At 43.7% G+C, this 26,253-nt stretch overlaps 1 protein-coding gene across 8 annotated transcripts in view; it reads left to right on the top strand.

Annotated features, from left to right (window-relative positions):
• LOC127549047 (uridine-cytidine kinase-like 1) overlaps nucleotides 1–15,901 on the top strand; it is a 67,388-nt gene extending 51,487 nt beyond the window's left edge. For 5 of the 8 annotated variants that reach the window (XM_051976812.1, XM_051976816.1, XM_051976815.1 and 2 more), the window contains 12 exons: nucleotides 1,182–1,352; nucleotides 2,937–3,008; nucleotides 3,690–3,879; nucleotides 4,806–4,867; nucleotides 8,911–8,930; nucleotides 11,566–11,664; nucleotides 13,134–13,227; nucleotides 13,486–13,548; nucleotides 13,713–13,835; nucleotides 13,997–14,104; nucleotides 14,494–14,650; nucleotides 15,563–15,901. In XM_051976812.1, coding sequence (XP_051832772.1) covers nucleotides 1,182–1,352; nucleotides 2,937–3,008; nucleotides 3,690–3,879; nucleotides 4,806–4,867; nucleotides 8,911–8,930; nucleotides 11,566–11,664; nucleotides 13,134–13,227; nucleotides 13,486–13,548; nucleotides 13,713–13,835; nucleotides 13,997–14,104; nucleotides 14,494–14,650; nucleotides 15,563–15,639 — 1,236 coding nt within the window. In that variant the 3' untranslated portion in view covers nucleotides 15,640–15,901. Of the gene's footprint in view, nucleotides 1–1,181; nucleotides 1,353–2,936; nucleotides 3,009–3,689; nucleotides 3,880–4,805; nucleotides 4,868–6,829; nucleotides 6,847–8,910; nucleotides 8,931–11,565; nucleotides 11,665–13,133; nucleotides 13,228–13,485; nucleotides 13,549–13,712; nucleotides 13,836–13,996; nucleotides 14,105–14,493; nucleotides 14,651–15,562 lie in introns of those variants that run through there. The other 3 variants (XM_051976813.1, XM_051976818.1, XM_051976814.1) reach the window with 2 other exon arrangements.
• The last annotated feature ends 10,352 nt before the right edge of the window (nucleotides 15,902–26,253 follow it).

Raw genomic sequence — 26,253 nt, 5'->3', positions numbered from 1 at the left:
TTGTGTTCTGCAGTTTTGTTTTGATTTGTTGTTTTTTTTCTGAGCACTTCCATTTATATTATTTAACTTGTATTTGGGATGGCTCAGTGGATAGAGCACCAGCCCTGAAATCAGGAGGACCTAAATTCAAATCTGGTCTCAGACACTTAACATGTCCTGACTGTGTGACCCTGGGCAAGTCACTGAACCCCAGTTGCCTCAGCAAAAATAATAATAAAATTTGTATTTCTACTGAATTCTCTTTATTCCAAGTCATTTACAGCTTTATAAATGGCCAGCTTTGTAGTTTTCTCCACTAATCCTTTTGATTTCTTGGAGACTCAGTCCTTCTTTACATGACTTCCCTCTGCTTCACTCTAGAAACCAGTTTCAGAGTGTCACTTTGCCATATGCTTTGTAGTACACGCATGCAGGTATCTTCCTATGACCCCATACAAAGCAGTAGCTGGTTGCTGTGGGTAGTGAGGTGGCCATGTTAACCAATGTTCCAGACAGGTCCGTGCCCTTAGCCTGCTGTGTTGAGAGACATCTGTCCCTACCTAGGAGGGCAGGGGAGCCTCTCAGTCCTGGAGAGTACAAACAGCAGGCTTCATATATCAGCTTTCCTCTGCCTGTCCTCTCAGGAATGACGGGCTCTGGCCCAGTCTTCTCGTTTAGTTTCTGGCAGTATTCTTTGCCCAAGAGTGGATTATGCCTGGCTCTCCCCTGCCTTGAACTAACCAAATAAACAACTAAGAGAAGGTGGTGTCTTTCCTGGAGTACCTGGGCTCATTGCTTTAGTTTTTCATCAGAAAGAAGGGCATCTAGGTGATGCATGAAATAGGTTGTTAGACTTGATGTCTGGAAGATCTGAGTTTGAATCCTGCCTTAGCTATTATCAATGTGACTCATGTGGGAAAGTCAATTTCCTCATGTGTAAAATGAGGATAATAAAACCTATCTCTCAGGATTGTTGTGAGGATCAAGTGAGATAATAAATATAAAACATTTACCATGATCTCTGGCCAATAGTAGGTGTTGTGGATGATGATGTCCTATGAAAAGATGCCTTTTTTCTCTTCCTCAGCAGAAACCTTAAGCAAAGCTTTCCTTCCAAAGTCTTTCTTCTGAGAGAAGTCATCCTAATGTGCTGAAGGTACATTCTCTCCTCAGTTCTTTATCCCAGGCTTTCTCTGTGACAGGTACTTACCAAGCAACAACAGGAACAGGCAGCCAACAATGACTTCAATTTTGACCATCCTGATGCCTTCGATTTTGATCTCATCGTTTGTACCCTCAAGAAACTGAAACAGGGAAAGAGTGTGAAGATCCCCATCTATGATTTTACCACACACAGCCGAAAAAAGGACTGGGTATGATTGACATTGGGAGCCAATGCAATTCAGAAGCTGCTGAAGAAGGTGCCAGAGTTTCCCAAATACATTTATACTCTTGAACTTAGTGCAGCCTTTCCTGGCCTGTTTGAGATCCCATGCTCTCCAGGAAGTAAAGGGGAAAAAAAGAAAGTTTGTTATGGGGAGTCATTGAATCTCCCTCAGGCCCTGCTTTTTCTCCTTCTCAGCACTTCTTTTTGTTACTCATTGACCCCTGGGCACCTCTCTGTATCTTATACAATGAAACCATTTAAAAACCCCAACCCACCATTAGATTTCACTTGAGCATCTTGGGCTATAAGATCTATTTCCAGTTCTGCCTGGGACTTTAGCAAGACTTTGGATTAAGGAAGTGCATTTTTGTTTGTTTGTGAACCAGTTAGTCTCATTTTCCGGAGAGAAAAATTTGACTTTGTGAAAGAGGAAGATATATCCCCCATGACCCTCAGGTCTCATCGTAATAATCTCCAAAAGGCAAAGATATGCCATAGGGGAGGTTCTTGCTCAGGCGAAGGTTTTAAGGCAGATTTAATCTTGATTTAGGGAAGAATTTCCTGTCAGATATAGCTGTCTAGGGTGGGGGTGGAATGGATCTCCTTAGAGAAGGCTAGTTCCTCTTCACTGAAAGTTTTCAAGTGGAGACTAGTTGATTCCTTCTGGGGGAATTTTAGGGGTTTCTTGTTAATGACAAATTGAACAGCATGATCTGTAATCCCTTCTGATTCAGACATTATTAAAGACTTTGGAAGACAAGAGGTAGAACTGAGGCAAGATTGAGGATCAGACTAATTCCTGGAATAGTGTTTGTGCCAAGCACATTAAGGATTGACTTGACATTCTGTATGTGTTATGATCAGGAATTAGGGGGATGGGGGCCTGTATGGTAGAACTGTGTTAGAGCCTGGACCTAGAGCTCAGGATAGAGTCCTTCCTAAGAATAGATAGAGTAGCCAAGGATTAACAGGTCACCTTGTCTAAGAGCTAGAATGAAATAGCCAGTCATACTTTGGAAATTCTGAAGGGAGAACTGAATTTGTTGCTGAAGATCATGGCTAGGTCAGGTTAATTTTTTCCACTGGCAGGAAGGTTTATGCTGTCAAGTGCCTGGGAAGCAAAAGATGCACTTTCTCATTCTTGGTGTTTCCATCTAGCTCCCACCCACTGACTCTAGATCACATTTGGCATTTTTTTCTCATTTTAGGCAGAAAGCAATATATTCCCTAATGTCCTTCTTTTTGAAAACTGCTTTACTACAGCCAAATGAACCTTGGTACCTTGTGAATTTTTTAGAGGGAGGGTGAAGAAGGATAGAACATCAACCACAGCTGAATTTTCCAAACCTCTCTGTCAGTAGTTTTGACTCTTAATTGTTTCAGGGCCCCAGAAGGAAATGGGTTAGATAATAGTTTCATGGACTTAACTGGCTGCTTTTTCGTTATATTTGGTGATTGAGAGCCTTAAGTTAGAGTGCTGGCAGTAGTGCTCTTTCTCTTTTTCTTTTCTTTTCAGGTCCCTTTTTGTAGCTAATGGAGCTCTCTGACAAGTTTATTATTAATCTTGCAGAAAACCCTGTATGGGGCCAATGTGATCATCTTTGAGGGAATCATGGCATTTGCAGACAAGCAGCTCTTGGAGGTAAGTGTGCAGTGGTCATGAAGCTAGAAAACAGATGAAGGGTGCATCTACCTTTGGTATCAAGTAGCCAAGGGCCTTTGGAAATTTACTGCCAGTTGCCAGGCTTTGGTAACTGTGAAGAGTGAGGAGAGTTCATTGAGAGCCCTCAATGGAAAGCCCATACAAGGCAGCAGGCTTCATGGAAAGTATCTAGTATCTGTCTATGTGACTATTCTGATGGTTAGAGGAAAACCAGAAGGATTTTGATGGGATAGTTTATAAAGGAGCTTTTCTAGAGACCTGCTTTCAGACATTAATATGGTGTAGGAAACCAGAAATTCCATTACATAAAAGAGTGTGATTCATGGTGGAGAGATGAGGGAAATGAAGCCTTAAATACCCCTGTCCTTTTCTTTGTGACTTCTTCTAATCTTGCTAAAATCAATACCTTTTAGATAAAATTCTGTTACCCAAGATGAACTTTGCAAGGATTGTCCTCAGGGGTGCCTGGGGCCTTCTGGTCTGGAATATCATGGGTTTCTATTAGTGATTAACCTTGTTGGACCAAAAAGAATGCCTTCTGGGTCATTGTTCACACATTGCTGTCTTCATCTGACTACTCCTCCCTCTGCTCTGAGTGGACTATCCTACTGAGCTGTCCCTCAGGGAAAAAATGTCACTTTAGCCGGTCTCCTGCTTTAGCTCTTAGATATGAAGATTTTTGTGGACACAGACTCGGATATCCGCCTGGTACGACGGCTTCGAAGAGATATCAGTGAAAGAGGCCGGGACATTGAGGGGGTCATCAAGCAGTACAACAAATTTGTCAAACCAGCCTTTGACCAGTATATCCAACCCACTATGCGGCTTGCAGACATTGTAGTTCCTCGAGGTGAGCCAACTCACTTGTCAGGTGGGGTGTTGGTTGGAAGAGTATTAAAAGAAGTTAGGGTATACATAGCATTCCCAAGGATTGAAGAGGGACTAGGGCTATTTTAATGACCTATTCTAGTATTCAGTCACTGGGCTACTTACTATAATCTCAGCACTTCACAAAACTTGGCTGCTTCTTTACTGTCTTCTTCATTTCTTCCTAACCAGTGATCGTGCTGCTACTCTGTACCACTTGCTACTTACTTATAAGCAATTGAGTCTGTCTATTCCAAGCTTCCCTGCCTTTCTCCTAGTCCGCCTGTATAAGATATTATAATGGCCTCTGTGTATGAAAAGATCCCAATGCCTTTCTAAAGGATGTTTCCATTAATTCCCTATAGAGAATATCAAGTTACCCCATTGTTTGCCCTTAAAGTGAAACAGATGGATAGCCACTCTTGCTTTCTTAAACTAGAAACCAAAGTTTGTACACCTCTTCTCAGTGAAACTGTTCAGTTGCCTGTCTCTCTGCTGGCTCCTTCTGGGAGTCACAGGGACAGAAGTTACTTGTGTTATTTTCAAGTACTTTATTTAGATAAGGAAAAGGAGAGTGGATGAGAAAGCATGGTGCTCTTGCTCTTTTTTTTTAAGTGGAAATTATTTCAGTCATTTTAATCCAAGCAGTGCCTTTCACCCCATAGAATTATATATTTGATGATATATATGAATTTGCATAATCATTGACCCAGAATAATTTTTGCCTGATACTTTCCTCCACCCCAAAAGAAACTAGTTTTTGCAGTCATATTAGTAGCTGATAGGAAATGAGTGGTGAAGGGTGGGTAGGGAGGTAATGAAAGTTTTCCTCTACAAAGATCTGATTTTTGGTCCTTGTACTTATACTTTGTAACCAAAGACACCTTTTTCTTCCTCTTGTCCCCTAAGGGAGTGGAAATACCGTGGCCATTGATCTGATTGTTCAGCATGTCCACAGCCAGCTGGAAGAGGTGAGCTTTGAATAAGCCAAAAGGGCCAACAGAAGGCCCTCAATTAAAAATTGAGTTTTGAACCTTGGGCATGGTGAGCTGCCTCATTCTTTGATTCATATCTGTGTGTGGGCCCATTCTTTTCCCCTGTTAGCCTCCTGAGGGTATTTTGACTTTTCTATTCCACATAATAAATAAGGTCTGAGCCAAGTCTTTTCTACCCTCTTTTAACATAAGAGCCATCACCATCATTCATGCTATCAAGGTCCACTAAGAAGATTTTAGTTCTGATGCATTTGTTCTTTATTAATTTTTACTGCCCAACTTCTAAAAGAATAGATGAACATTCTGGAAAACTTGATATTATCTTTTTCTCTTTTTGGAGAAATCAGAATTCTGAGTCCTGCTGTCTATCCCATCAGAAGCTTTCCCCATATCCACTGCTCCCTGTTAGGTGCTCATGGGCATGCTCTGATCATGGAGATTTGTACCTCAGAGATAGTAGAGAATGACAGCTTCTTTGTTGTACTGACAACTTTTGAAACTACATGATGACTAATAATATGGTAATATAATTTTCTGGGTTATACCTATGTACTAGCACACAATTGCCTTATCCCTATGAGTAGTAATTTTGGTTGCTCAGAGAAAAGTGGATAAAGGGGTATTTCTATCAGAGCCTCAAAGCTATCTGGACGTTTAATAATGTGATAAGTGTGTCATCTTGAGACATTATCATAATCACAGAAATAGACATACAGCATTTTAAGGTTGGCAAAACCCTTTTACATAAATTTTCTTCTTTGATCTTCCCAAAACCCCTATGAGGTAAGTACTGTTATCATCTTCACTTTTAAATGGAGATGAAAGCCCAGAGAGAGAAAATGATTTGTTCATGGCCTTGTAGCTAGTAAATGTTAGAGGCAGGACCTAAACGAAGATCTCGACGATTGAGTAGAGGCTACTCTTTCCACTGTCCAACATTTCCTCCAAGGTCTTCCATGTTCATCCACTCCATCCCTTTGTTAAGTAAAGCAGGCTTTACTTAAATTGTATTTGTGGTATATATCCCTTCTAAAATCTGTGGAAAGGGTTAGTGATATCTTTGAGGTACCTGCTTTGATGGGCCACCTCTATCTCTACTTCTTCCATCCCAACTTTTTCTTCACCTATCTGAATAATCTTAGATCTTAAGTGTTAAATTAATAAGATTTAACATTAAATTTAGGGAATTCCAAAAAGTTTTTCAAACATACTGAGAACAGGCCATCCAAGAGTAATTTTACTAGATTTCTTCATGCCTTTTGATGCATTTCTTTCTACCTTGAGCTATTACTTATTCTGTCCACAAAGACTTACTGAGCAGTCCTCTTGTGCAGAGTGGTGTTGTGGATACATGTTGTCCTAGCCACAGTGGTTCCTACCCTTTGCAACAAAAGATGAGTGTCCCTTTGTACTCTGTGCTAAAACCATGAGCGGTGCTTTGCCTTATAGAATAGCCCCCTCCCTATGTTCAAGGTTGACTGGATTTTGAGAAAGGTTCCTTGACATCTCAGCTGAGGATTACAGGATGTTGTGTTAGATCTTTTTCTCTTTTTGGAGAAATCAGAATTCTGAGTCCTGCTGTCTATCCCATTAGAAGACTTGTAATAGCTGGATTTGGGAGATCTGGATGCCCAGACTATTCACCTGGTGACACAAGCAGAAAGGGTCTTGACCAAACTAGTGGCCAACTTTTTCCCTTCCACTCAGACTGATGATCCCCCAATCTAAAATTTGGCTGAATTTAGCCCCATGCTTGCTGTATGGACCAAGAAATCCCAAGCCTTCATAACTGGAAAAAGTTATACATAAGTGATATCATGAAATGTAGTGTGATTGATTTGTGTTTTTCTCTGCCTTTGAAAAGCAAAATAATGCCTATGTTGCTATTAATGATGTATAACCCCAATTGCATTTTGTCTTTCTGTGTTGCTGCCACAGCGTGAACTCAGCGTCAGGTAAGAATTTTCATATCGTCCTGTCTGCAATAAATGAGGCATTTCCAGTACCTTGGCTTGAACTGTTAGGGAAGACCTACATAATCAAGATGTATCTCTAAATAAATTATTCTTTGATAGAATCATTGAATCATCAAGTGAGCAGAATGAGAATCTCCAAACTGAAAGGGATTTTCACTGAGCAATAGAATCCCTTTGGGCCTCAGAGAAAACGAAACAACCTACTCAGTACAACCTACCCATTTGAAGCTGGTTCCTTAGTTGTCTGTGGAATCTCTCTCAAAGGCCTCCTGGAGAAAATCTCATTAGTGAATGTAAACTTAAGCTCCTGATCAAATAATAGAAGAGGCTTGGATCCGTTATTGTTGAAACAAACAAAGCACACCGGTCCCCAGGGTCACTTGTTTTTCTGAAAAATACAGTTATTAAGTGGGGAAATAGTTGCCATTTCAGAATCTTTGGGGATGTTCATTTGAGAAATATTCGTAAGTGTTTGTCTTAGGTAGTTCTGCTTTCTCTGAACACTGAAAAAAGCTTTGAGACTTTGGGATCCATTCAGAATTTAAAGCTTGGCATTAACTTAGGAGCCCTCCAGCCCCACATTTTATAACAGCAAAGCCTATTACTATGAAAGGTATATTCTAAAATAGTTGCATTATTTTAATCCAGAAAATGCATTGATATAGAGTCGGGAGTTAATGTTAATTGTAGTATTAGAACACATGGTCCTCAAGTTTGTAGTCCAAAATCTTTAGAGAGGGGCCGTGTTTTTGTTACCCAAATATACTTTGACGGTGTGATTTAATAATGGATATGTCAACTATAAGAGCCGTTTGGTATTTGAAATGCCTCTCATATGTTCAGTCCTTGTTTCATCTGCTTAGCTATTTGCCTCTGGTCTGCTTCCTGTAAAACTGCACGTTGTCTTTATGAGGCACTTTCTGAGAATTGGTCACCTCAGATTTTATTTTATTTGTTCTTTGTTTTATTTTGAAGTTTTTGTTCTGCAAAAGAAAAAAAAGAAAGAAAATAGTTTCCAAAATTTCAACCTTTACAGAGTGCCTGAGAGCAGCCTGCTGAATTTTCCATTCATTGGTCAGCCACCAGGAAGTGGTGGCAGGAGGCCCCAAGTACCTTCTTCAGACACAGGAAATATGATTACTATGCTTGGGAGAAGTTCCTTCCAGGGCCCCTTGAAGACACATTACCAGGCTGAGGCATCAATGGACAGTCTGCAGGGACATAGAATTAGTGGTCTGGTCTATAGAATTTCCTACCCTGTTTTACTGAATGAATTAGAAAGGTGCTCCATTCTCTCCTCTACTTTGTGTAGCCATCTTGTTTATTAATACACTACAACTACAATCTTGTCATCTGTGGAACCATCTCTCTCCTCTAGTCTCATCCAACTATCCTCTCTACTGTGATTCCTCCATCTTTCTTGTTAAAATATGGCCAAAAGTAATAAAAGAATTCAATATAGTGACAAATCTGGGGCCACTTTGTCATATGTCAGAGCATAATCCATCCATAGGAGAGGCCTGGATGGGTGGGAAGATCTCTAGGAGCTGACTTGGCTTGGGTGGACCCATACCTGGTGCCCTGAAGGTTCTCCTTATTCTTCCCTGGCTTCCGTTATCAATCTCTTGATACCACATGGAAACCAGTTACAAGTAGGGTCCTGAATACCTCTGGGACCTCCCTTTGTCTGGTTTCGGACACTTAGACTTGGGGCACCTGACTGGGCAGGTGTGATATTTGAAAGTCCCCGGATTCGGTGGCTTCTTGGGACTCTGCCGCAGCTCAGCCTAAAGTACATGAAGCATCCATGAAGCAAACAAAGGCTGGTGGGGTAAAACTCTCTTATCCTTATGTCCAGGAGCCTCTGTGATGAGACTGGGACGTGTGACCAGTGCTGTGAGCCCTTCTGGGAATGACTGGCAAGGCATTAACTAAATAGCTTTCTTCTCTTTGTTCTCTTGTCATTGTTGTTGTTTTTTAACGAACCCTCTGTGTTTCCTGCCTTGTGTCTTCCCTGAACATAATCTTCAATCTGGTGAGCAGAGGAAGCTACGCTGGGATATGTGAGGAAAAAGTTGCACTCTTTTGATTCTGATACTAATTGTGTTAGCTTGGTAGTTGGGACCACCGCCCCTCTCCTCTCTTTGACGGGGCTCATTTGCATGTGGAGTTTGGTGTGTGCTTATGCATGGGCAGAGGACCCACAGGTAGGACACTGAGGGCATGCTGCCTGCCCCCCTTCCCCCAGGCACAGGCTGCAGCACCCTCTCCAGGATCTTTTTTTTAGCACAGGATGCTGTGCAGGCCAACAACCTAGGACCTGGGCCAGAAGCTAGAGAGGACACTTAGCTGTCTGCTCCCATACCTCCGCAGACTTCACACGTGATGTGCCCAGCCGTGCAGTCTAACAGTTCCATCCAAGCATGGGGCAGTAGGAGAGCCTGGATGCAGTTACCCACACTAGTCTATCAAGTAGCACACAGTCTTAAACTGTCAGCGCCTCTGTGAGTGCTTATAGTTCATTTTGGAGACCAGGAAGGCAGGTTGATGTATGGTTATTGGGAGAGGGAGGAATTCTTTACCCTGTATGGAAAGATCAGGGAAAAGGTTTCTCTGTCTGATTAGATGCAGTTAGAGAAGCTCTGGCAGATCTACCACCACCACCACCTCCCCAGTGCCTGTTGAAGCAGGACTCTCCCTTATTTGGCTATGTCCTCCCTTTCATTTCTTTTCCGGGAATGGGCGGGTGTGAATTGTGACTCATTCCCAAGAGAAATGTATCCAGACACCATAGATTTGATCCCAAAAAAATAATTAGATAAAAAAAAATTGAATAACAACAACAAAATCATCCCTCAGATGTTCAGAATCACAAGCATAAAACTGATTCTATTTAAGTCTCTCCAACCCATGCTTGTTTGGTCCCAAGTTGTGGTGGTGATTTATGCCTTTAACAGTCTAGACAGATTATCAACCAACCTCTGCAATTCAGGTTTTTTAGGGTTTGGGTTTTTATTTTTTTGTCATTTGTTAGTTATTTGCTTGTTTGATTTTTAGTGAGGATGTGAAATTTAGTTGCCTATCTTCTTGATTAGTGACTAGGAACCCAATTTATCTCACCCTTTCCAGCCTTGACCTTGATACTTGAGTCCATTTGGCTGTAGGAAACTTCTGGGCCAAATCAAAACTTTTTTTTTTCAAGAAGCTAAGACTTTGAGCCTATAATTAATCATTTCTGTGTGAGCCTGAAGCCAGGAGAGTATTGGAAAAATCTGCTTTTTTAGGTGGAGAGGGGAATAGTTAAGAAAGGGCAGCAAAAGCTGCTACAATTCTTCCTCACAAACCAGATCCGGTTTAACTTCCTGGCCCAATGAGGTGTTCTATTTCATAATTGAAATTCCAGGGGACTAAAGCTTTTGCAACCCTTTTTGGGGATATGACACCATCAGAGTTGACCAGCTTTGTCAATTTGAACCAGCTCAGCTGGGAATGTACCATTAAGAACAGGCTATTTCCTGGTCTTTGTAATACATTTATTTCCTATTCTTCTCCTATTCCCTCAGTCCTACCCTACCATACATTGCCACTATTTACCATGTGACCATTTTTCCTGCCTGTTCCTGGAGCAACTCCCCAAAATCTTGCCTTTGGATTACATAGGATTATTTCCAGATGTAGGAGCTGATTCACTGTCACTTTCGCTCCCTCCTAGGTGCTTCCTTACCAGAAAGCAGTTAGACAGACCTATGTTTAGGCAAGGCTCAAGGATAAGATAACTTGAAGTCCCATGGATTAGTCACACAAAGAAAGATGTCCCATAACATGGTGAGATTGCCAGAACACCTTAAAGGTGCTGCCTGTCAGATGGGCTTTATTATAAGTACTAAATGCTCTTGTGATTTGCATCTGCTTGGCCAAAAAGGGAGAGGTTGGTATGTCCAAATTGGATATTCCCATCATCTCCCCTCCTTGCTTCTTGCCTAATAATCTGCTGCTTAATGATTGGCTTGAGTGTTCATTAACCCAAGGCCCCAGTGTTGTTCCCAGTGTATAGCAGATAGGGGGACCCCACTTATTGTACCTGATGAGTACTTGGTCTTCCTTCCTTACTGGGCTCCAGAGGAAGGAGACAGCATCTATCTCCGTCCCATCTGAAAGAAGCCCTGTAGTGGAGGGTTTAGGATTTCCTTGGATTTGGCCTTTAATGGACATTCTTGGCTAAATTTCTCTGAGTAGCCATTGTAAATGGCCTTTGGTTTCTGGACTTTTTGTCCTCTAGATAGTGGCTTATGAAATGTTGCACAGTCTCAGAGTAGTGTTTGGGCCACGTGTCAGAACGGAGCTGCTCCACCCTGCTCTGCAGGCGATGGTCCTGAGGGGCCTTGATTTCCAGCTGAGACACGTCCCTCCCCCGGTTACCCCTCACTCCGCCTCCAAAGGAGCAGGCTCAGAGTCAGTCCTCCAGATAACTAGGTTTCAAGCTTGGAGGGGCCGGAGGTCTTCGACAATTGTACTAGAATAATACGGGTGAAGGGGGAGCTTGGCCTGGAAGAAGAGTCAGCCTTCTTGTGTCTTATGCCCTGAGACACAACACCTCTGCTCTATGACCCGAGAAGCAGCGATCCTGGCTGGGGCGGTGATGTGGCTCTGCCTCTGCTCTGATGGACCTTCATGAACAGTTTTTCTCTTGATTTCCAGGGCAGCCTTGGCCTCAGCCCACCAGTGTCATCCTCTCCCAAGGACCCTTAGTGTGCTGAAGAGCACCCCCCAAGTGAGGGGAATGCACACCATCATCAGGTATAGCTGGTGTGAGCCCTGGCATGGGGCTGTTTGATTGCTAGTAGCATGAGGAAGAGATCAGTTTTCTTTGATCAACTTGGGGTCTTCATCTGTAGATGTTATCCAAATAATGTCAGTACTAGTCTATGATACAGTAAGAATGAGGTGACTTTCTAAGCCACAGCCATTATTCTAAAGCAGGGCTTCTTAAATTTTTCCCACTCTTGACCCTTTTTTGCCTGAGAAATTTTTGCATGACCCTGGGAATATGGGTAGATAAAATAGGTATCCAAGTCAAATATTTACTAATGACAAATAATAATGTCACAACCTCCATACTCACTTATGAGACCCCCATATAGGGTTGCTTTTTTAATTTTCAACCAGTCTAATCTCCTGGCTTGAGTGAAGTTGTATCTAGTTCTTTTACTAGAGCTACAGATATTTTCAGTTGTTTTGGCTCCCACCTCCAGCCCGTCTCCAGAGTATTTCTTCTCAAATATTCAGAAACAGATTTAAGTTTGATGTGATGGGAAAGACTTCTGAATAATTAGATCTGTCTTGAAATGGACAGTGATCTTCAGACAGTGACCATCTGTCAAAGACTTGCTTCAATTCAACAAACATCTATTAATTACTTACTATGTACCAAGCACTGCTTTTAAGTGCTGAAGCTACAAAGTTAAGAAGGGAAACAGTCCCTGCCCACAAAGAAGTTACACTCCTTTGGAGAGAGGGAAGATGCAGGATGCATGTCAAAGTTATACAAGGTCATTTCAAAGGGGAAAGAGTGCTACTGACTGGAGTGTGTAAGATTGGGCATTTCAAATATATTTTGAAGGAAAACATGGTTTCTACAAATGAAGGGGGTGGTGGGATAGAGAGAAGGCATTCTAAACTTGGAAAACAGGTTCCATAAACACATGAAGGAGAGAGAAAGTTTGCAGTGGAGAGTGCAGGATCATGGGAGTAATGTGAAAGAAAACTGGAAACTGTTTCTTTAGGGGATATGGATAGGATGGATGCACCACATAGGATATGGATAAGTGTCTGAGGCCCTTCCAGCCCTGAAATTATCTGATGCTGTTTAGACTGCGACCACCAACTAAACAGATGCTCTAGAAGCCAGTCCTACTTTATTTATGTCAAAGCTGGGAAAGGTGGCTTCCTTCCTGTGTACAGAAGAATTTTGCTCTCCTTACTGGTTAACTGGACATTACTCTGACATACATAAAGTCTTACCACCAGGACATGTTCCCAGAGAGAAGGCTATAAGGTGGATGTAGTTCCTGAGCTGGTCTGGGTTATTCAACATTTCATTCAATGACTTTTCAATGTTTGATTAAATACAGAATTTAAGTTCCTTGTTCTGTGCTTATCTTAGTAAGAAGAGCAGGATCTCTTCTGATCCCTGAGTGTGAGGTGATGCCATCTGTCCTTTTTTTCTTCTACTCCTTCCTAAACTTTGCCTGCATCTTCTTCTCCAGGGATAAGGAGACCAGTCGAGATGAATTTATCTTCTATTCAAAGAGATTAATGAGACTTCTCATTGAGCATGCTCTCTCCTTCCTGCCCTTTCAGGTGAGAATCCCTTGGCTGCAGGGTTTGAGTTTGATAGAGAGACATCCAAGAGGCTCTAACTGGGCAAATAACAGAGGCCCTGCTAAGGTGCCCTAATTCCCCACGGAAGAAAGCTAGGTTTCCCCATCTGCCAGCTGCCACGGCTCCATCTCCCTCCATCACTCCTCCGTGAGGGGACCTTGGGCCAGGCGGGGAGGTTCAGGCCTTTGTGGAGCAGCTAGAGCTCCTGATGCCTCCCTCTCCTTCTCCTTTGTCCAGGGCTGCACAGTCCAGACACCTCAGGGCCAGGACTATGAGGGGAAAACTTATGCTGGGAAACAGGTGAGTGACAAGAAAGGCCTGGCTTGGGGTTGGGGAGGACTGACCATAATGACTGTTGTCGCGTGGAAAATATGATGGGAACTGAAGAGGTTCTTGGGGTGGGAGCAGTGCCCTCGGATGGAATGGCCTCTCTAGACTTGCTGCTTTCTTCTGTGTGGGAACAGATCACGGGGGTGTCCATCTTAAGGGCTGGGGAGACCATGGAACCGGCTCTGAGGGCGGTGTGCAAAGACGTCCGGATTGGCACCATCCTCATCCAGACCAACCAGCTCACTGGAGAGCCAGAGGTGAGGGACGGGGCGGCTCTTCTGGGCGGCACCGGGCGCCCACGAGGTCCTCCTAGCTGATGCACGGGCTCCAGGGAGCAGAGGAAGGGGGCTGGGACCTTCCCCACGCCAGCACTCCCACAGCCTTCCGCTCTGACCCTGCTTCTCTCCCTGCTCCCCAGCTACACTACCTTCGGCTCCCCAAGGATATCAGCCAGGACCACGTGATCCTGATGGACTGCACAGTGTCCACTGGAGCGGCAGCTATGATGGCGGTGAGAGTGTTATTGGTGAGTGAGAAGGAAAATGGAACGGCTGCATACAGGCCTGCAGGAGGAGGGAGCATCTCCGCCTCACGGCCACCACAGTTCTAGTGACCCGGACCATGGGCTTGTCACTTGGAGCTAACAATGGGACACTGAACTCTCCCCAGTTTGCAGAAGTATCTCATGCTGTTTTTCTACAACCAAATGGGATGAGGCAGTAGGATCATGGGCTCTAAAGTTAGAACTGGCCTTAGAAATCTTCCCACCAACCCTTCAGATCTTACAGAGAAGGAAACTGAGGCAGAAACATTTGTGTCCCGTGCCTGAGGCTGTGCAGACCCTGAGAGGCAGGGTCAGAGGGTGCGCCCAGATTTCCTGACTCCCAGCCCGGGTCCTCTCTGTTCTGCCCTCAGGATCACGATGTTCCGGAAGACAAAATCTTCCTGCTCTCGCTGCTGATGGCCGAGATGGGGGTCCACTCTGTGGCCTATGCCTTCCCGCGGGTGAAGATCATCACCACAGCTGTGGACAAGAAGGTGAACGACCTTTTCCGCATCATCCCCGGCATTGGTGAGTGTCCTTTCCTCCATAGCCCGAAGCCCTGAGTGACCTTGCCGGCCCCTGGCAGGAGTTCACCTTGGGTGAAGGGCTTGCACTGGGAACCACGACTGACTCCCAATTGTGCTTCCAGTGAAAGAAGGCCAAGGGGCCGTCATCCACAAATCACTCCTGTGGGGCGGGGCGGGCCTATTGTCCTCTCTAACTCTCCATGACCCCTCTGGAGTTTTCTTGGCAAAGATCCTGGAGGGGTTTGTCACTCTCTCCTGCAGCTCACTTTATAGATAGAGAAACAGGCAAACAGGGTGAAGTGACTTACCCAAGGTCACACAGCTAAGATTCTAAAACCCCATCTGAGCTCAGGGCTTGACTCCAAGCCCTGTGCTCCATCCACTGCACTCTCTCCACTTCTTGAAACATTCTTCATGTTGTGGAGGAGTAACTAGAGTTTTTGAACATCTTCTCCTGCCCGCCTTGATTTAATGGTGGGAGGAAGAGGATGAGAGCGTGCTGGTGAGTTGGGGGGCTTGTGGTCGTCACAAATATCAACAGCAGATGCTAGGGATGGCAGGGGGTAGCAGTGGGGCTTGGTTCCAGGTGTACCTCTAACTTTAGGTAAGCCATCTCCTCTGGCTCTCAGAATTATTTGCATCCATATCTGTGGATAAAGGAAAGATCCTCATGTGACATTTTAAAAGCTATTTTTGACCCTGAGTGCTCAGAGAACAGTGACACTTCCCATCCTCCTGACAGAGGGTGGTCTTAGGAGGGCCCAGAAGTCCTAGAGAGTGGGTCCATTTGGGCAAGAAGCTCAATGTTCTGATCCCAGCTAAGCAGAGCCCAAACCTTCCTCCCCCTCTCATTGTACTCAGAATGCGCCTGAGGAATATCCCCATCTCACCATTCTTTCTTTTCCCTCTTCAGGAAACTTTGGTGACCGATACTTTGGGACAGATGCCCCGCCTGACTGGAGTGATGAGGAAGAACTAGCTGGGACTTAGCCCACCCAACCTGCCAAGGGAATCCTTGCCCTCTCCCCTCCTTCCTCTCGTCTTCCTTGACAAGCCTCGGACCGCCGAAATAGGGCTGGTCAGGAAGGACTGTGGAAGGACCTGGACTCACAGATTCCTAGGGCATCAGGGAGAGAGAAGAGAGATTAATTTATTTTGATTTAGCTTTGCCAATATAATTTATTCCAAAAGTTTTATTAAAAAAATTGAGTTAAAAGTATTAACCATATTAAAGTTACTGGTAGGATTAGAATGGTGGATTAAGGCTTTTCCCATGAACATCCTCTCTTCTGACACACTAACCCGAATTTTGGTCCTTGAAGCAAAGGAAGGAGCCGGGACATGGAGGGGACCAAATGTTCTCCCAGCTAGTTCTCCCCTGGCTTAGCCACAGCTCATCCCGTGAGCCCCGTAGTAGAACCTGTGAGAGAAAATAAGGGGCTACCCAGTGCCTCAAGCTGACACGGGTCAGGGCTCAGCTCTGCTGCTTTAAAATGCTGAAGCTTCTTCACAGGTGACCCTCTCACCAGCACGACACCATTGCCCGTCCTGCCTAGGGCATCCACCACCCATCCGGTGTAGAGTTCAAGCCTCAACATCCCCCTAAGGCCTGGTACACCAAAAGCCTCAGCCTTCCTCCTCCACTGGAAGCTCACCGTGATGTGGTTGTGATTGTCTTTCCTGCCAACAGCATAGGGGTTTGTGCGTAGGTGTGTGTGTGTGTGAGTGGGGGGAGGGGGATGTACGGGTGTGTGAGGGGGGTGCAGGGGTGTGGGTGCGGGGGGAGATGTAGGAGGGTATGCAGGGGTGTGTGTGTGTGGGGGCGGGGAATGAAACTGGGGAACAGTGAAAATAGAAAGGAGGAAGGAGGGCGGGGCAGCCTTCGGGCCTGGAGGTGAGCAGCAGCATGGAGCCCCCAACCTCATGGAGGCTTTTCCATAGGGACCCATTCACTCCTATCCATTGAGTCAGGATCTGTCTCGTTCTCTTGGGTGCCAAAGTCAGTACCTATGAGAGGAGTAGCGTGAGTCCCCAGGGTCATAGTAAAGCCACCTACACACCAGCCTGGGTTAAAGAGGCCAGGAACTACAGCCAAGCTTCTCTCTCTGGATTCAGTCCTGGCCTTTCCCTGGGCCTCAGCCCGCCCTCCGGTCAGAGGGTGTCACGGCACCCTCACGGCGTGCCCGCTCGGGGGGGTCCTTGGAGCTCCTCGAAGCAGCACAGTCTGGGGGCTGCAGCCTTGCTTCCTAAGCAGCCCGGCCTCTTCCTCCGAGTTTGCCTGAGGAGTCACGCTCCCTCCACACTTGTTTGCCTCGCCCCCTTCCCATGGAGTGGTCCTGGTGGAAATCCAAGAGAAATTGGGGAGTGGGAAACTAATAGTAGCCTGCTGTGTTTGTCACAGTGCAACTAGGAAGCCTTCCCATCAAAGCCTTTCTTGTGGTCACCACCGAGCACTTCTTGCTCAGACTATTAAGTCTTCCCACCAGTCTCCATGCCTTCAGTCCAGCCTTTCCAATTCGTTTTCCACACAGCTGCCAAAGTAGTTGGAACGCCCAAGCCTTGACATGTCTCTCTCCTGCTTGAAAGCATTAATTCTGTCACTCAATAAAAGCATTTTGTTAAGGACCTCTTAGTTGCTGGGGCTTCGCTGGCAAAAAATGAAATGGTCTCTGCTTGTAGGCTTACATTTTGTGAGAAAAACAGCCAAATGATGATTTTGTATTATACAAATTACACATTACATACAGTACACATTTTTCTCTGCAAATTTGTCTCTAACATACAGGTATACAATTCGTACAGTACACATACTTTATATATTATATATACACATTTATATCCTGTAAATGTAATTTGTTTATACAAATAAAATGTAAATCAATGGCTTGAAGTAATTTGGAAGGGGAGCCAGCAACAAAGAGCATCGACATTTTGTAGGAAACGAAGCTTTATGAAGCAGAATTGAGGAAGGGGAGAGCAGGACGGGTGCAAAGACAGACAAAAGGGTGGGATGCCATATGTACAAGAACCCGTGGGAAGGCCAAGGAAAGCTGAGGATCCTCCATCATCTGTTTCCTTTGGGGAAAAAAATACAAACTCATGTTCTTTGAGGTATCCTCCTAGTCTACTCAGCCAGTACCTTGGGAGTACTTAATAATTGTTGCATTAAATGTCAGGTACTTCTTGTCCCTCACAACTTAATTCCAACCTAACTTGACAACCTTAATTCATGCTACTCCTCTCTGGATACCTTTCAGTTGAAATTTGCTATTAGCCATTACCACATTTCCCCCTGCTGTGTCTCGCCTCCTTGTCCACATAAGTGAGTACTGTGCTAGCAAGCATTTGCTTCTTATCTCAGAGGCTTGCACTCCCATTCCTCCGACACCCAGCTCGGATGCCCGTGGCTCTAGGAATCCCTCGTCTTCTAGCCAAGTTATCTTTCATCAAACTTTGGGAAATGCCCCTTGTCCTACCAGACCCTATCTTACTTTATACTTGTTTGTATACCCAAAGGCTAAGAGATCACAGAAACACCAAGAGAGCTCCTTGAAGACAGAATGGTGGCTTTTGTCTGCCTCTCCGGTCCCTTGCGTGTATAGCACATGGTGCTGCAGTATAGTACACAGTAAATGTTTAATATCCGTTGGATTTCATTGACTGGGAGAAACAAGGGCAGTGTGACGTCCAGAGGACGCACGTTGCTCTCGTTCCTCCCCAAGCAGCAGAGAGAATGGGAGAAGCCTGAGGGCCCTAACTAACCTCAAGCCCAGCTCCAGCTTATAAGAACTCAAAGCTGGCTTTTCCCCTCAGCCCTCAGTGCTCTCATTTGTTTACAGCAACTTTAGGCAACCACAGCGGAAAATGGTGTGGGTGTCAGGGGGATTGAGGCCTGCACCCTCCCTCCTGACCACCCCCTCTCCGGCAGCGATGACCAGCGTTCCAGGGGAAAGGAGATTGAGATCTGCTTGTGTGAGCGAGGCGCAGTCCAGACCCAGCAGCCCAACGGGTGACAGGCTGCAGCCTTGACCTCCGGGCCTGGACCACCAGCCCTTTTCTCACTCTGTGGCCACATGGCCAGCTTCCTCCCCCAGCCCGCTCCACCACAAGGGAGCTTCACACCAGAATGAGTCACTTGGGCCACTTGGGTCTGTTTTTCCATCTATAAGATGAAGAGCGCATCTCCTCCCCTGCCCCCTCCACCGTCTCAGGAAGGATATGATGAGACCCAGGGAGGGCCTATAGATCTGATTGTGCCTTGAACCTTGAGGTGAATCATGCAAATTTGCAAAAATAATGCATATTTTTCACTCCCATATCTAGGACTGGCCTCTCATTTCTCCAAAGGCAAGGCTAGTTAAAGGCCATGGAGTCCTTTGACGATAATTACTTAAGGAAATCATGGACTAGAGAGAGGCACATGGTTCTGGTTCTAGCAGACAAGGCCCTAGCTCTCTGGATACTCACCAGGAAAGGCACGATTGGCGGCAGAAAATGAGGCGGCTGATTTTAATAAGACACAATGACACACGTTGGGAAGGGGTACAGAGGCTGGCAAGGGCAGAGAACAGGACAGGAAGTGGCAGGGCAAGAACATCACTCCCAACACCAGGGATTGGAGTTGGGAGCACTAGGAAGCATGGACCTGGTGGGGGAAGAATGCTTGGGAGGCAGGAGTCTTATTTTTATAGGGTTTGGGGGGAAACAGACCAAATCTGCACCACCTTGGGGTGAGTTCATTAAACATACCCAGATCTTCTCCAAGTTATCAGTAAAACTCCAAAATCATCACCACCTTTGGGGTGTCCTGCTGGTCCGGATTTTGGTCTGGATTTTGTTTGGAATTTACATATCGATAATACCAGAAACCTGGACAAGTACTGCCTAGATGGCATATATCTGGATTTGGCATATATTATTAGGATGGACATTTTATTTAATATATAATATGATTTTTAAGTACTGCTCCCTTGATCTTTGGAGCAGTTTACACATGACTTCCAGCCTCCCTTTTGCAATCTTATTTCCTGCTAAAATTTACTATAATAAGTAGAAAAGAAGGCGCTCAGGGGGACCAGAACAAGACATACCTTTAACACACTCTGGATAAGTCTCTGCTGGTTTTCTACCCTCTCTACCCTAGTGCTCCAGGTTTCTCCTTTCCTGAGGCCATAAGCAGTGTATTCAGGTCTCTCCTGAACCTTTCTCAAAACCTCCATTTCCCTCCACCGCAGGACTAGAGATGAAAGAGGTAGAGGAACAATTTTGCAAATTGCTGTGTGTCCCTAGTTAAGGGATTCACCCTCTCTGGGCTAAGTCCCACAATCAATCAATCTGAACTCTGCTCAAAAGAAATCTTGAATTTAGCAAATAAAAAAACCTTTTGATTATATACTAAGCATTTGAATAGTATTTATATCATCTTTGACATTGCAGGAAAGCTAGATTTATCATAGAAATAATGAGGAGGCTCAAAAAGGGCATTTGATTCAATCCAATAAGCATTTAAGGGCTTGCATTGTGCCAGGTGCTAGAAATAAGAAAACCAATATAAACCAAGTCCCTCCCTCCAGACGAAGGATGGGAACTGGACCTATTATTTCACTGGTATAAGTTCTGTCTGAGGAACTTTCTCTACGCATGCAGATCAACATCTTTTAAGCAATTTCTAGCCTTTAAAAAGCACTCAGAAAACTGAGACATTAAATCGCTTTCCCATTGCCATATTCATTATGTGTCAGAATAGCAGGCAGATCTAAAACTTGAACTCAAGACTTTCTAAGTCCGTGGCCAACCCTTTAGCCTCTGAAGCAATACTGAAGTAAGACAAAGCAATACAAAGTAATCAGTGAACAGGAGTGCAAACTGCAGGGAAGCAGAAAAGCCTTGCATAGGAGATCCCATATAAGCTAAGCTTTAAGAAGCACTTTAAGAGGCTCCTTGTGCAAAAGTGTGAAAGAAGGAATTATCAGGTACAGAGGAACTGTCCCAGTCATACCCAAACAGAAATCCTTTCACCCTCTTCCAGACAAGAGACCATCCAGCCTCCGCCCAAGGGGTTTTTTCAGTCGTGAGTACATTAGTCTTAGACCTGCATGTTTACGTGTTGTAATGGTCACATTTGGAAGTCTGCTTTATTTTCCTGTGCCTCAGTGTTCTCATAAAGGCCCCCAAATCTCGCAGGGACAGAGGCGCCTTCTAGGGCCTTCCTCTTTGGGCCAGGGTACAACAGATAGGGCCGACTCCAGTCTCTCCGACGTGAGTATGGGACTGGGGAGGGATGAGGGGAAAGTCTCAGAAATGATAGCTTTTCCTCCCCCAACAACAGGCTCTGCAGAGCTGCTCCTCCTGCTCCTGGAGCTCGGTTCTCAGGACGGTCAGGTCTCTGCTGCAGCTCTCTTCTGCCTTCAGCAGCGGCCTCTGCTACATCAGGCCCCGGGCCGTGTCATGGAAACTGCCCAGGGTGGGGTGGGGGGCGGGGCGGGGACAGGAAGCCTGCCGTTGGGCGGCATCTTGCTACCAAGAGCAGTAGTGGGGGCCATAAAAGAGTGGGAGAGGCAGAAGAAGGCAGGTCGTGAGCCCCAGAGAGCCGGCCAGGCCCAGGGAGACAAGCCCGGCAGAGGAACCAGCTGAGCCAGAGGCAGGAGCACCGCCATTCCCCTCCTCCTGCCCCTTCCCTCTGCCAGGTGGGTGCAGGCTCTTTTCAGATGAGTGGTAGAAAAGTGGGGAATTCTGGGAGCCAAATCCTAACCCCACACGAGAGAGGGGTCTCGGCAGGAAGATGAGGCTCTGGTAGCCCCTCAGAGCACTGCACGAGAGGTAAGCGGAGACTCCACCCAATCCGTCTACCCTGATTTCCCTCCATCCCATTAAGGTCAAGAAACCCACCTCGGGGTGTAGTGAGGGGGCTGGTTCTGAAGAGCATGGGCCAGATAGGTTCCCATTTCCAACCATGCCCTGTACTTCTAGGTCCCTGGGTGTCCCCGTGGAGAAAGTAAGGGGAGGAACACTGTGAAAATGAATTCTGCAGGCTGACCTCATTTCTTGAGACTCTTTCTAGAGCAGCCTCATGGGGTAAAGGGGCCAAAGAAATATATCATCCCCAAAATGAAGGCCCCCATTTTGCTGTGAGAATTGGGGCCAGGTTCTGATTGGGAATCTAATCTACCTTTCCCGCCATTTCCCTTCTTCCATTCTTCCCGCCCCCATCATCTCCTGGTACCATAGAAGAAGCCTTTCTGGCCTGACAGAACTGCTCTAAATATCTATCTTTCATACATTTTCAACCCAGAGACTTAATTGTTTTTGATATAGATGAACCAAGTGGTGATCTCCAGATGCTAAACCTAGGAGAATGAGTTATTTTACCGGTTTTATTGGAGTTTAGTAGGACCTGGTCTATAGCAAGACCATTTACCTTTTCTTCCTGCTAAAGAAAAAGATTGGAAAAGCCCTAGTGCTGGAAAATTTGAGGGAAAGAAAAAAAAACCTCTACATTCCATGATGTTAAGGTCAAATGATGTCCCAGTAATTTGAAATAATACTTAAATAATTTAATTTTTAAAAAATAATGACAAAATATGAAGTTGTCCTGGGGCCATTTCTACTTGAAATCCATAGAAAAAGATGACAATGAGATCACAATAATGATAATAACAGTAATAGTACTTTTAAGATTTTCAAAGCACTTGATATTTGTTAACTCACTTAATAATGCAGTAACTGAGAGAACATAATATACAGTGGTAGTGGTATTGTTTTAAGCCATGCAGGCAGTGCTGAGGTGCCCAGGTCTAAGTTGCACTGATATCTAAACATTCTAGCCATAATTCCAATAGCATTTATTGACAGAAGCCTTCCTCAGTAGACAACCCCCTATTTTTCTGTTATCTGAGGAGATCTCAGAAATATCTTTTCTAGTCCAAGGAGAGGTGAGAGAGGAAGAATAGGTAGTCCAGTGACATGAAAAAACAGAAAAGATCTGTGATTCTCTTATACTAATGCAGACCTATGACTTCATATTTGGGTTCTGGGGAGCTGCCCAAAGCATCTATATAATATTCATTGATTTGCCCAGAGTCATGCAACTATTGTCAGAGGAAAGATTTGAACTCAAATCTTCTCCACTAAATTCCCAACACTATCTACCAAGATACCTAGTGGCATAATAATGATAGTAATAACAACAACAAAAGCTGTTTTACAAAATCTATGAAATGGGGGCAGTTAGATGGTGCAGAGGATAGAGCACTGACAATGAAATATAAAGAATCTGAGTTCAAATCCGGCCTTAGACATTTAACACTTACTAACTGGGTGAGCCTGAGCAAGTCATTTAATTCCAATTACCTCACCAAAAGAAAAAACAAAAATAAAACAACACAAAAAAATCTATGAAATTATACTTAAATCATTGAATTTAAAGAAATGATAGTAGGATATGAAGTTGTCCTAGAGCTATTTCTATTTGAAATCCATAGTAAAAGATGATGAGACAGTAATAGATATTTAGACAGTACTTTAAGATTTTCAAAGCACTTTACATTTGTTATCTTACTTAATGAGAAAGTGACCAAGAGAAAATTGTATACAGGGTAGCAATATTGTTTTAAGAACAACTTAGAGTGAATAAGTTATTTTCAATATTATAAACAGCCAAATAAACTGTAAAGGACATATTAAGAAAGACTTTATCTCCATCCAGAGAAAGAATTGACAAAAAGAAAAATGTATAGAATAATTTTACATATCTCTGTTTGGTTCAATGATAATCATCTTGGGGGGGGGAGAAAAAAAGAAATTTACATTTTATTGCATATTTGAAAAGAACAGCAAGTTGTACATCTTAGATTTGCAATTTCATGTGCTGTGATATTTTTTATTGTACTATGTTATAGAAATGCTTTCATTTCACTAATTAAAAATGAAAAATAATAAAGTAGCAGGTAAAATACTGAGTTTTAAAGTAAAATAGAAGAATTCAAATCTTAGCCTCACCTCATGCTCGCCACGTGGCTATGAGCATCCATTTCCTCATCCGTAAAGTAGGAGTAATATTTGTACTACTAATATTCAAGCAGGATTATAGTGACTCTAATAAGATGTATTTATTATGCCTAGTAAATCCAAAAGCATCCTGCACATCTAAGCTATAGGATGCCCATTTATTTACCATGTTAAGAAACTCAGGAGTAGTAATTTCTTCCAAGTCTCTACTAGGACCCATGTGCTAACTCCTATCTCAGAGGCACTTCTTCCTTCATCCTACTCTAGTTTCCTTCCATGGCTTCTGATTGGATACTTTCGATCTTTTCCCCAAGAATTAATGTTTCTGCTAGTAATCTGACAGAGATACACTACAAACACAGCCCTGCCTTTTTCCTGGGCCAGCTCGATAAAGGGGGAATGGACTTTGGGTCCTCCACTAGGGTCAGAAATATAATCTGCCCATTAGTTCTACAAGATATCCATATGCTTCTGTATCCTCACATATAATCTGTGATGTCAGGAAGAGAAGTGTCTGCACTCCAGGAAGAAAAAGATTGCCAACAGGACACAATGCATTCAGATTTGAGGTAGGTGGAGCGAAAAGTTATTGAGTTGAGTCAGAGATGTGGAAATACATTTAGAAAGATATATCTTATGTATAGGCAGGGGAAAGGGGAAAATGAGCTTGAGAGAGAGTGGGAAAAAGTGGGAAGGATAGAGAGGTCAAGATTAGAGATTTAGTTTGTGGCAGCCCTCTTTGTAGTGGCCAGAAACTGGAAATTGAGTGGATGCCCATCAATTGGAGAATGGCTGAATAAATTGTGGTTTATAAATATTATGGAATATTATTGTTCGGTAAGAAATGACCAACAGGATGATTTCAGAAAGTCCTGGAGAGACTTACACGAACTGATGCTGAGTGAAATGAGCAGGACCAGGAGATCATTACATACTTCAACAACAATACTATATGATGATTAGTTCTGAGGACTTGGCCATCTTCAGCAATGAGATGAACCAAATTAGTTCTAATGGAGCAGTAATGAACTGAACCAACTATATCCAGCGAAAGAACTCTGGGAGATGACTAAGAACCATTACATTGAATTCCCAATTCCTATATTTTTGCCTACCTGCATTTTTTTATTTCCTTCACAGGCTAATTAAACAATATTTCAGAGTCCGATTCTTTTTGTACAGCAAAATAATGGTTTGGACATATATGCTTATTTTGTATTTAATTTATACTTTAATATATTTAATATGTATTGGTCATCCTGCCATCTAGGGGAGGGGATGGGGTGAAGGAGGGGAAAAATTGGAACAAAAAGTTGGCAATTGTCAATGCTGTAAAATTACCCATGCATATAACTTGTAAATAAAAAGCTATTAAAAATTTAAAAAAAAGATTAGAGATTTAGATTAGGGAGTGGTTGCTCTTATGTAAAAATATTCTGGAAATAAGATCCTGGGCACCGACTTTGGGCAGTTTTCTTTGGGGAAGAAGTAAATGCAATTCTCGAAGCAGTAGGAGCAAACTCAGGAAACAATGGGGCCTCTAATCTAACATAAGGATTCCCTGCAGGGTGCATATTGACTTAGTTTTAAAATGTAATAATTATAAATGTTTTATTGTACTTTCACTTATTTTGTTAAATATTTCCAAATTACATTTTAATCTGACTCAGTTATAACTTGGGAGTATTGTAGACCACAGCCAGCCCTTAGGCCTCATGTTTGATACCTTAAATATATCCCCAAATCCCTTCCTTTAAACTGAGCCGTGGGCATTTGATTTTCCAGGTTGGGGAGGTGATTGAAAAGTAACTGAGTAGGTCAAGAGTGAAGCAAGAGAAGGAAGGAAGGGGAATAAATATAGTATATAGCACCTACAATGTGCCAGGCATTGGTATTAATAGTATTTCATTTGATCTTCATAACAACCCTGGAAAGCAAGTGCTATCATTTGCCCCACTTTATACTTAAGGAAACTGAGGCAGAGATTTAGTGATTTATCCAGAGTCACACAGCCAGTAAATGTTTGAGGCTCCATTTGAATGGTCTTCCTGACTCCAGACCCAATGCTCTGTCTACTGCACTACTAGCTATCTGTAAAGCAGAAAAATGAGGGAATGATAGTAACAGAGACAGGAATTGCAAAGGTGAAAAGGACTGCAAAGGATAGAGAAGTCCCAGGAATTCATGTTCTAGAACGTTTTCTCCTTCAGTTCTATGACTCTTTTCTCTTTCTGTCTCTCTCTCTAGATCACATCAATTTGATGATGGCGATTATTCAATTACAGATGATTCTCCAGTTCCCAATGAACCTGGAATTCACTTCAATTCAACTAAGCAAATATGTCTTCTACAAGATTCTGAGAAGACTTTTTTTTAAAATCACATAATCCCTTCCCTCAAAGATTTTATGTATTATTGAAATAATTCCTTTTAGGTTAAATATTTCACCATTCTTTTCTGACACTGGAAAGGGTTCATGCTTCAGATGCTGCATTTCATTGGATTCAAATCCTCAGGGCCAATTCTGGGATCCCCACATAAAGTGTATCTCTCAGTGGATGTGTATCCCCAGATATACAGTGGATGAACTTTGCATAT

This window comes from Antechinus flavipes, chromosome 2 (genome assembly GCF_016432865.1).
Source record: "Antechinus flavipes isolate AdamAnt ecotype Samford, QLD, Australia chromosome 2, AdamAnt_v2, whole genome shotgun sequence".
Lineage (NCBI taxonomy): Eukaryota > Metazoa > Chordata > Mammalia > Dasyuromorphia > Dasyuridae > Antechinus > Antechinus flavipes.
This window is presented reverse-complemented; position numbering and strand designations above follow the sequence as displayed.